Below are 11,486 nucleotides of genomic sequence, written 5' to 3' on the forward strand. Positions count from 1 at the left end.
AGAATAGAGAAGAAAAACAAGATTTCCTTTGTACTAGGTTTCCTAGTTTCTTTGAATGTGCAAGTCAGGTGATCCACATATAATCATATAATTCCTCAATTATATAAAATTTTAGGAAGGGGCAACAAAGCGAATGGTGGATAGAGTTGGCCATCAATTTGATATTTTGTTTTTTAATCCATATTTGAAGGCCTTTTCCTATTAGAAAAGTATTGCTGCGAGGAATTTCATAGTATTGTTGAGAAGAATTAGTTGATATCTTTTGAAAATGTTTGATTTCTATAAGCATTAATTCAAAGATGTTGTTCCTACCACCTAACACCTTAGTCTAAAATGGCAAGCAACCATATGAGAAATGTACTTCAGATGCAGTAAAAATGTTATTTGTGTATATTTTATTGACAAGGGGCCCAGTACACGAAATTTGTGCACAGGGGGGACCCCAGTCCCTCAGCCCAGCCTGACCCCTCTCACATACTGGGAACCCTCAGGGAATGTCCTAGTGATGGCTTAAACCTGCTCCCTTTATGGGAGGTGACTGGGCTGGTCTGGGGAAGGCACCAGCCCCACTGCTGCAGCCACTGCCAGTCACCACAACCACCAAGGTCTTTTAATCAACACAGACTCCAGTCCCTTCACCATGAAAAAATGACAGCTTTCTTTAGGCATTTTCAAAATGTGTCTTTCATAGGATATGACATTTCTTTCTTTCTTTTTTTAATCTTCACCTGAGGATATATTTTCATTGATTTTTAGAGAATGTGGAAGAGAAAGGGAGAGACAGAGAACAACATCAAAGTGAGAGGAACACTTTGACTGGTTGACTCCTGCATGAGACCTGACCTGGGTCCCAGCCAGGGAGGAGCCTGCAACCTAGGTACATGCCCTTGATCAAAATCAAACCCAGATCCTGCTGTCAGCAGGCCAACACATTATTCACTGAGCCAACCCGGCTAGGGCAGGACATGACATTTCTTAGCCCCCCAGCAGTGGACCTTTGTTTTTTTTTTCTCCAGGAGTGTGGTGGAAAAACCCTGGATCACATTTTTGGATTCTTATACCCAAGTTACTAAGAATATTACTAGTGGCATACAGGGAGCTTAGCCAATGAGCAGTCAGAAAAGGTACATAGATCAAGTGGGTTAGAAACTCAGTTCACACCAATCTCAGGCTCTGCCCCTACTCAGGTCTAAAGCCTCGGGGCCTGGGCAGGTGCCCTCCAGCTCCCTCCAATTGCCGGCTCCATCCCTGCCCAGGCCTAAAGCTTCTGCGCCCTCCCTCTCCCCAGATCCCTCCAATCACTGGCTCCCTCTCCCTCCAATCACTGGCTCCCTCTCCCCCATCTCTGGCTCCCTCTCCTTCCTATGGCTGACTCCCGCTCACTCTGATGGCTGGCTCCCTTTTGCTCCAATCCCTGGCTCCCCTCTCGCTCTGATCGCTGGCTCCCCCTCGCTCCAATGGCTGGCTTCTTTTCCCTCTGATCACTGGCCTGGGGCCCGGGTCCCCCAGCTCCTTCAGATGGCCAGCTCTGACCCTGCCCCCTTGGCTCCAATCACAGGCTTGGCCCTGCCCAGGAGCCCCCTGGCTCAGGCCCTTCCCAGGCTGCTCAGGGCCCAAGCTGGTCCTACCTTGGAGTGATCTGGGTGCCAAGGATGTTCCTGGATGGAGGCTTCTGGGCATCTAAGTATGCAAATTAGCCACCATCTTTGTTGGGTTAATTTGCATACTCACTCTGATTGGCTGTGGGTGTAACGAAGGTATGGTCAATTTACATGTTTGTCTATTATTAGGTAAGATTTCTTTGTTCTTTTAAAAAGGAGTTGTCACATGGCATTCCTCCAGAGACACATTGTTTTATATGTTCCTGTAGTAGAAATTTTTTGAGACAGTGATGAAAAATGAAAAGGAGTTTGTTGCATCACACTTAATATTGGTGTTAATTTTTGTTCTCCTAATCCCATTTTCTAGCAACAAGTAAAACTACCACTCTTACAAAAAACATCATTCAGTCAAAAACTATCATCAATCTGTCCAAAATTTACTATTAGATTTCCTTTTTTAAAGGCATTATTCCCTGTAAAATATGAACATCCATGGGAGAAGTCATACACTAAGTCATTAATCAAAAACAACTTACTATGAACAAAATTTATCAGACTCTGCTAATGTGACAGCTGGAGAGAAATGTACTTTCTTTTTTTATTTGTTTGTTTTGGAGGGGTGGAAACAGAGGGCAGGTACAAAAGGTTCTTTTTCTCCCAAAGGCAGAAATTTGTCTGAAATCAGCCTTAGTTACAGAAAGCAATGAGGCTTCTTATTCCCTCAAAGGCCTTGGAAGGTAAGGGAATGAGAGCTTTAGTGTGAATAGTTGGTTATTTACAAGTATATTTTCTTAGATATAATACATATAATACATTTAAATCATTTTAATAAGTAGAAAAAAATCTACATTGTGTACATATAAACTAGCTTTTATGAACTACAATAATTTAAACATCACACAATATGTATACTTAAAGAAACAGAATGGTAAAAAGTTAGAAAAGTCTAATCTATACTGCACTCAGCCAATTACATATAATTCATACTTAATGGTATAAAATGGTAAAATATGTGGTCCTTGCCTTTAAGAAATGTACAACCTAGTTTGGAGGACAAGTATCTTACCTAATAATAGAAGACAAACATGTAAACTGACCGTACCTTTGCTACACTCATAGCCAATCAGAGTGACTCTGCAAATTAACCCAAATAAGATGGCGGTTAATTTGCATACATAGGCTTCCGGCGCCTGTGTCCCAGGTACATACTGGCACCCAGGTCATTGTGAGGTAAGGCCTGGGAAGGAGCAGACCCCCTCCAATGATCCATCTCAGGGAGCAGGAGCGGACCCCTGTGATCAATCGCAGGGAGCTGGGCGTCTGCTTTCGGCTCGGGCAGGAGCGGACCCCCTGCAATCAATTTCAGGGAGCTGGGGCTCTGCTCCTGCCCAAGTAGCTTTCAGCCTGGGCAGGGGCGAAGCCAGTGATCAGAGGGACCTGAAGGGCCCCTGCCCAGGCCTAAAGCTTCAGCCAGAGGCTTTACGCCTCAGCAGGGCCCAGCCCATGATTGGTGTGAACTATAGAGGAAACATCTTTTGTGACTGCACATTGGCTAAGCTTCCTGTATGCCACTGGTAATATTCTTAGTAACTTGGGTAATAAGAATCCAAAAAGGTGATCTAGGGTTTTTCCACCACACTTCTGGAGAAAAAACTGAAGGTCTGCTGTTGGAGGGCTAAGAAATATCATATCCTGCCCTAGCTAGTTTGGCTCAGTGGATAATGCCTAGGCTTGCCAACCACAGGGTCCAGATTTGATTCTGATTAAGGGCATGTACCTAGGTTGCAGGCTCCTCCCTGGTTGGGGCCCAGATCAGGGCTCATGCAGGAGTCAACCAGTCAAAGCGTTCCTCTCACTTTGATGTTGCTCTCTGTCTTTCCCTTTCTCTTCCACATACTCTAAAAGTCAATGGAAACATATCCTCAGGTGAGGAGAGAGAGGGAGAGAGAGAGAGAGAGAGAGAGAGAGAGAGAGAGAGAGAGAGAGAGAGAGAGAGAGAAGTAGAGAGGGAGGGAGGGAGGGAGGGAGGGAGGGAGGGAGGGAGGGAGGGAGGAAGGAAGGAAGGAAGGAAGGAAGGAAGGAAGGAAGGAAGGAAGGAAGGAAGGAAGAAAGAAAGAAAGAAAGAAAGAAAGAAATGCATATCTTATGAAAGACACATCTTGAAAATGCCTAAAAAAAATTGTCATTTTTTCTTGGTGAAGGGACTGCAGTCCGTGTTGATGAAAACACCTTGGTGGTTGCGGTGACTGGCAGTGGCTGCCCCAGCGGGGTGATGGGACTGGTGCCTTCCCTTGATCAGCCAGGTTGCCTCCCACAAAAGGAGGCCAGACTGCTGTCAATAGGATATCCCCTGAGGGCTCCCAGTATGTGAGAGGTATGTGAGAGGGGGCAGTTTGGCTGAGGGACACCCCAACCCCCAGCGCACAAATTTCGTGCACTGGGCCCCTAGTAACATATATAATTAGAAAAAATCTAAGGCAGCATATAAATCAAGGACTGAGTTTTTTGCTACTGTCAATAGATAAAATAAGTGCTTGAAAATGAAAGAGATTTTGGTAGTCTGGAACATTTAGAGAACGTTCATGGAGAAAGTAAGTTGGAGACCCTGAATATCAGGTAGGATTTGGTCAGTCAGTAACTACAGAACTATAACTGGCATGGTAGAATAAAAGGGATTTCTTATTGAAAAGTAGTGATAACTAAGTTTATATCTGTAGCAAGGAGCTGGATAACAGAAAGTCTGGAAAGTTGAGCAGAGGATTTGTGCCTGGTGATGGTATTGGCATGTGTATGGTGTGCGGAGGGGTAGTGGATTTCAAAAAAATGTGGGTTATCACACAAAAGATAGATAAGATTGCTTTGCAAGAGTAACTGTCCATATACATCATACACATTTTATAAAGGAGCTCAAAATATATTCTACAGATGATAGTTAATTCATCTTAATAACATTTCATTGAGGCAAAGAAAATTTAGCTTTTATTATTCCTCATTTCATAAATAATTTGTTCAAGGTCACTAAATAAATGACAGCCAGAATAAAAAACACAGTATCACAATGTTCAATGTTTCTTAAGCACCTTCTAAATAATATTCTCTTATTTTCTATGACTCAAGCAAGAGAAGTAGATGATGGACATTTGTTGTCAAGTGCCATTTCTAGACCCTCTTTAGTGTTCAAGGCACGTGTCCTACCACACCCAATTACTGTTTACTCTTTCTGTAGCCTCTAGTCCCCTGACACCATATTTTCTAACCACTCCCAACTTTCCCAGGTAACAGTTGTCTTGTATTATTCTGTCTCAGATGTCTTCTGTCATTATCATTAGCGTACTCAACATTTCTGTATCAACTGCTCACCAATAGGACAATAGTTTGAGTTTAATCAATGCCAGGCAATGCTTTCTACTTTCACCTCAAATTGCAAAACTTATTATTATTACCTTCAGAAGGTACAAGGGAGGTTAGAACTTCACATGCTGGCCAAGACCAGTTTGGCTCAGTGGTAGAGCATTGGCCTGCGGACTGAAGGGTCCCGGGTTTGATTCCGGTCAAGGGCATGTACCTTGGTTGCGGGCATATCCCCAGTAGGGGTTATGCAAGAGGCAGCTGATCGATGACTCTCTCTCATCGATGTTTCTAACTCTCTATCTCTCTCCCTTCCTCTCTGTACAAAATCAATAAAAATATATTAAAAAAAAAACTTCACATGCTAGATTCTGGCACCAAATCCAAATCCTTTTCTCCAATTTAGGCTTCATGATGAGAGTAAAATGTTAAGGAATCCCCTCAGTTAAGTCCTTCTGGATCCTGACACATTTTCTCTTCCTCCCATGCACCTTAAAGTCACTGATCCTTTCCTTATAAGCTGATCCTTCACCTATACTTTCTATCTCATGAGGGCCCTCACTTAAACATATTCTCTGTCATTATGACCTTCTCCCTCCTGGTAGCTCATATTCTTCAATTTCAAGAAAAGAGACTGGCATATAGTAAGTGCTTAGTAAATGTGTGATAAATAACGAAAGCATCAAACCTTCATTTTCAAGTATTTGCTGAACAATTTTTAAAAACAGCTTAATTGAGGCATATTGATATACAAAAATGTATAATTTAATGTATACAATTTGATGATTTTGGACATAAGAATTCGTGTGTGGAAACCATCACCACAAGCAAGATAATAAACATGTTCTACATTTTAACTTTGTCATCCCATTGTTACCTCAAACCTAACAGAAAAAAAATGAAGTAAAGCAACAAACCTATTTCCACACAAATATTTATTCTTTTATGATGTAAGACATGTTTTTCTTTGAAGTATTCAGTTATAAATCATACTTAAGTTGAAGATATGTCCCCTTAAACAGAAATCATTAACGTCCTACTAGATCTGGCTCTTCTCCATGACTTTCCAATTATTTAAGATATATCATAATTCTCCCAGTTACCCATATTAAATACTACAAAAGCTTATATTCCTCTTTCCTTAACTGGCTAATTGTTAAATCTGGTAATCTCTATTTTTTTTCTTCGTAATATTAGACGTATGGAAGGCAGTTAATTCAAGGCCCATTACATCTGAACAGATAATTATCCCACTGAAATAGCCTCAGTAGATCAAATGGCCTCAAATCTCTCAATTATCCTGATCATCAATTAATCCAATGTTGAGATTGCTCTTCCTATATACAACTTTGTTCACTGAGTCTCCCTTATTCAGAAATGTATAATGGCTATCCCAAAGGCCAAAAGCCTTTCTTAGAAGTCAAGAACTATTGTAATCTGGAGCCAATAAAAATTTTCCAATTTTACCTTCTATTATGTCTCTAGAGCAGTGTTTCCCAAAGTGTGGTATATGTACCCCCAGGGGTATGGGAAGAATTTGGTGGGGGTACGCGTTGCACCAGAGTTTGGTGGGGATATGCACTGCACCGTGCTTAGCTGCGTCTAATTCTACGTTCTCATGATTACAAGGGGTACTCAGAGTCACGAAAATTATAGAAGGGGTACAAATATGTCAAAGTCTGGGAAACACGGCTCTAGAGGAATTCTTTATCATAGTCCATGTGATTTTTATCCCATTCTCAAAGACTGTGTGCACACCCACATTTAGCAGGTGTGCCCTTCCTTGTCTACACACATTTTCTCAGAATTTTTCTCTGCTTGGAAGTACTTTCTCCAATATAGATCCTAACAACAATCCTTTGGGGTTAGTTTATCATCTGTAAATCTTCAACACTTCCACTCAGAAAATTCTATTATAGAGTATTACATATTTTACATTAGTTGATATTTCATGTGTTAGATTTAACTCCCTGACAACATTTTAAGATTTTTAAAGGTAGAGATCATTTAGTATATGTACTTATGTATCCTTCTCAGAGCCCAGTAACTAAGTTCACCAATGCAAGCCAATGTTTTCTACCTCTTAGACAGAAGTCTTCAATAAAGTGTTAAACCTCATTTCATCTCAAACCTCAAAGCTGAAACCATTCAAAAATAGTACCAATTTGATCATATTTAAGGATACATGAAAGCAAATTTTTAAATTCTTTAGCAAGAACTTAAAAAAATTATTTCACAAGAGACATAACATAAAGCACACCATAACAGCACTCCAATTCAACATTTAACTTTATTCTCCTACCTATATTTTATAAAATATTTAACAACCAGTTTAAAATACTTGGTCTTTAGAAATACCACTGCAGGTTCTAAAGGGAAATAACAAACTTAAGCATGATTTATAACGAAAAATTTCAAAGGAAAAAAACATGTTTTAAATCATTAAAGAGTAAATATTTCAGTGGAAAGAAACAGGTTTATTGATTCGTTTTTTTAAAGTTGTGCTATAAAAAGTTGTGCTTTAAATATTTTTCAAGAGTTTAGCTCCTGGTATGGAAAATTCCTTTAGTTATATACTAAAGAAGTAAGCACAAATTAAATACAAAAAAATTCATATCCTTGACATTTGGTGTAATGTGGCAAAAATGTTCATTACCACAATATTAAGAAATATCAACAATGAGTTTGAATAACTAATTCATAAGGAAGAGTTTAAACTGGACCAAATCCTGGATTTTCTTTCGTCACTCCAAGTTTCTTTTCTATTTTAAACTAGTGGCAACAGAAATTTCTTTGTTTGAAAGTCAGGAATGCTGGAAGTCTTAAGTGATAGAACAGGTAGCTCAGCTTTTACTTCACATCTCTCCTGGGGCAGGGGGTGAGGGAGAGAAAAACATTGTGGATAAAGTAATTTTGTTTTTATTTCTGGAAAAATCATTTTTTCCATCAATCTTCGCAATTCTCTAAAATAAACTGTTAAAAAGTTATAGGCCCGGCAACCACTTCATCCTGATTTGTGGAAATACTTACTATACATTAATTTCAAGAACACATGGTTAATCAGAGTTTGGTTTTTCTTTACTAGTCTAAAGGTCCAAAAGTTACTCCTAACTCTTTAACAAAACTCTAGGGGAATTTCAAAAGCTCATGATATATTTCTGCATCTCATCTGCAATATTTTTGAACAAAAGAATAGTAAAAGAAATCTAAGCTCAAGTCACACTGCATGCCGTTAAATTTATTTTTAGAGTACTGTACAATTTTAACTGTGGAAAACATTTGTGTTGCACCAAATGCTTAAAAACTACATATACAAGAAAATGGAAATAAGAAGTTCAGAATTCACCATTTTTATTAAGACGGAGAAAGTGACAAAAAATATTTCTCTCTTCTTTGCTAATATTGAGAGATTGCACTCACCAAATTAGGTTGAACAAAGTAATCACAACTTTGGGAAGGCATAAAGTGAAAGGTAGAATTTATCATTTAAAATACATGATTCATATTCTAAACAATTTTAATTAACATTTAGCAATTCCAGAGATAGGGAACTCAGATAATTCAACAAAGCTAGGAGCAGTAAGAAATACTGAATAGCAAGCAGTTCCTAAACCATATAAATCAAATAAAGACAAATCAAATAAGGACCAGAATCCATATAAATCAAATAAAGTTAAGACAAATGAAATAAACCCCAGAAACTGTTTTCTCTTTTAGTACACATACTTTTCCAGCACACAGAGTTTTTCACAATCAGGAACTTGGTAAAGGGGAGGCACTCACTCTGCTGACAAATACAAGCAGACTCTCCAGCACACAATGGAGAGAAAAGCTTGAAAACCCTCAGAGACCAACTTTACATCTGTAAAGATCTTTTCTCCACATAATGGAAAGAAGGGCACAGTGAGAAAATTTTCACACTTTCTTCCAAAACTGTAGTGTTGCAAACTACTAATTCACTTAATACAATCAAAGGCAGAACTGAATGAATGGGGTGTGGGGCAGGGCCCATGGGGGGAAGAGGAGGGAAGTGGGGGTGTCCTGAAAAGAAAAAAAAACTTGGGGAGGGGCATTTTGTAAAACTTGAATGGATTAACTTTTTTAGAAGCCCTAATATTTCTTATTTTCCCTTTTCTTCCTCTCTTTTTTTATTAAATACACACCGACTTCCTGGGACTCAACTTAGACTTGCTCTATACTTTATTCAGTTAAATAGCCTGGTGCTTAGGATACATTGGAGCCCTAAGATTAGATATATGGCTAACACAAATGGTTCTTTTTTTGGGGGGGGAGGGAGAGTATCTTAAAAAATAACTTTTTTTGTGACCATATATAATATGTGACAGATTGCTTAAAAATAGATGAATGTCATGCATCAACTAGCAGTAAATCGAGGCCCTAATGAAATATAAGCTATTTACTAATGAAAAAAAGTTTTTTGAACTTGGAAAAAGTTTGCTTTCACATTTTTAGAAGACAATGAGAGAATGAGGCTTAAGTGTTTTTAGTCTCTATTCATAAGTAGGTTGTGTAGGCTATGTGACAAAGGAAAAAATAAAACGTGAATGCTTAAAACTTAGTAGACTTGGATAACATTTAGTAGCTAGCTTGAAATGCACCGATTAAAAGCAGTACTAGCATAAAAAGTATGGCTATAGCTATTTCTTCTTTAATAAAATGAAAATATAATAAGAGGGCTGGGCAGATCTCCAGTAAGAAGTTGAGTCCCATTGCAACAGCCTCTTATCCAGTAACCACATGCAACAGTCATCTTGTGGGAAAGGCAGAGGAGGGGGCTAGAGAGTCATCTCCTAGTTGACTTTGATATGGGATCCCACATTTCTCACACTGAACTATGGGGTCAGGCCAGGTGGGGGAGCGAGTTACAACTTTGCCCTTAAGCTGCACCAAAAAGGGAAACGAAGTCACCTCGCGCTTCACTCAAAGCACACAGGAAGAGCCCAATTCAACGTCGCCGCCAACAACACCCTCTCGTCTCGCTCCGCCCCAAGTTGTATGTGTTGTGGGGGGAGGGAGGAGGCACAACTTGCTTCCTATCCCACAGATACAGAGGCACCTCCGTCTTACCCAAGTGAAGTTCTCCCTCCTCCAGCGCCCAAGGGTATCACTCTCAGCGGGCGCAGGTGTCTCACTCCGGCCTGTTTTTATAACCGCCCCCCATCCCGACATCAACGGGCGCCCCAGTCCTCCCCCGCCTTCCCAGCACAGGGCACCACTGAGCCTGAACACCACAAAACACTTCGAGCCCAGTTCCCAGGTCACCTGGCCAGAGCGATCGGCCCAGCCTTCGGGGGAGTCCTGGGGCCGCCCGGCAATGCCAGTGCCCAGAGCAGAAGGCTCCCGGGCAGTCACGTGGGTGCCAGGGCGGCCTGAGCTTCCTCACCTGCATCCCGGGCACTCGGACGGCCACCGGTGAGTGGGCCATGAAAGCGATGGCTGCTCCGCGCTGCTTCGGTGCTGCTGGCGCCTCCGGCTGGGACTGGCTCCTCCTCCAGGGGTAGCTCCGCGGCCCTCCCAGGCTTTTCGACCCGGGCCTGGAAGGACACACAGAAGTGGGGTTACTGGGCTAGTGGCGCGCAGCCACGGGCTGAGAGGTGGGCATTTCGCGGCGAGACTCCCCGGGACTCAGTCTACCTTTTAGGGCGCCCCCCGGCCGCTGTTGCCGACGCCTCGGTTGGTGCTCCTACTCCTGAATTCGGGGAGCTGTGCGCGGCGGTGGCTGGGACCTGGGCTCCAGTGATGCCGCTCGTCTGCGCCTCGCCGCTTTAGGAAGAGGAGGTGGAGGCGCCCCAGCAACCCGCCCGCTCGGCTGGGCTGGTCCGGGAGGCGGTTGGGGGCGGTCCCACCACTGGCCCTGCCCCCGCCCCGCAGCCCGGCGGTGTCAAGAGACTGAGACTCTTGAGTGCAGGGGTTTGCCTGGAGTTGCTGGAGCCCGAGAAGGTGGAAACTGCAGGCCCGCGGAGGGGAGAAGCCAGGGACTGGGGCATCTGGCTCGGCCTGGACAAAGACTGGAAGAGTTTGGGTGACTCTGGGAGTAAGAGGACGTCCCAGACGCGGCCACGTTGCAGGCAGGCGTGCAAGGCTGGGGCACACGAAGCCTGCGAGACCTTTTGAGTTGAAACTCGGGGAGTGCTGGCATCCTGAGCTGGGCAAGGGTGGAGGCACAGAAAGCCACACCTAGTCCTGGAGTGGGGTATCCCCAGCTTGGGGCCCTCACGCCTTGGGGCAGATCCATAGTCACTCTCCTGCTTTCAGGATTCCCTGCCCCCAGATATTCTTCAGGTGACTTAAATCTGAGGCTACCCTTACATCGTATGATATCACTTGGTGGGCGGCAGCCAGACTGGGGGTTCTCTTCATCACAAATACTGCAAGTGTAAGAGAGAGGTAACTTGGAAAACAGTTGATTCATCCACAGAAATTTTAACGAGAATAATAGAGTTATGGGAAATGAGATTGGATCAGTGACAGTACATATTACTGGACAGTGGTTTTAGCAACTCCCTGCCTCCACCC

The 11,486-nt window shown here is 42.4% G+C and overlaps 1 protein-coding gene across 3 annotated transcripts in view; it reads right to left on the bottom strand.

Annotated features, from left to right (window-relative positions):
- Nucleotides 1-10,769, bottom strand: part of STK26 (serine/threonine kinase 26) — a 67,910-nt gene extending 57,141 nt beyond the window's left edge. Inside the window, exons 1-2 of one of the 3 annotated variants that reach the window (XM_036443370.2) lie at nucleotides 10,608-10,769; nucleotides 10,354-10,506 (exon numbers count right to left, since the gene is read on the bottom strand). In XM_036443370.2, the coding sequence (XP_036299263.1) occupies nucleotides 10,354-10,395 (42 nt within the window). In that variant the 5' untranslated portion in view covers nucleotides 10,396-10,506; nucleotides 10,608-10,769. Of the gene's footprint in view, nucleotides 1-10,353; nucleotides 10,507-10,604 lie in introns of all 3 variants that reach the window. The other 2 variants (XM_036443369.2, XM_045583514.1) reach the window with 2 other exon arrangements.
- Nucleotides 10,770-11,486: the final 717 nt, after the last annotated feature.

Source organism: Pipistrellus kuhlii, unplaced genomic scaffold (genome assembly GCF_014108245.1).
Source record: "Pipistrellus kuhlii isolate mPipKuh1 unplaced genomic scaffold, mPipKuh1.p scaffold_m20_p_19, whole genome shotgun sequence".
In the NCBI taxonomy this organism is placed as follows: Eukaryota; Metazoa; Chordata; class Mammalia; order Chiroptera; family Vespertilionidae; genus Pipistrellus; species Pipistrellus kuhlii.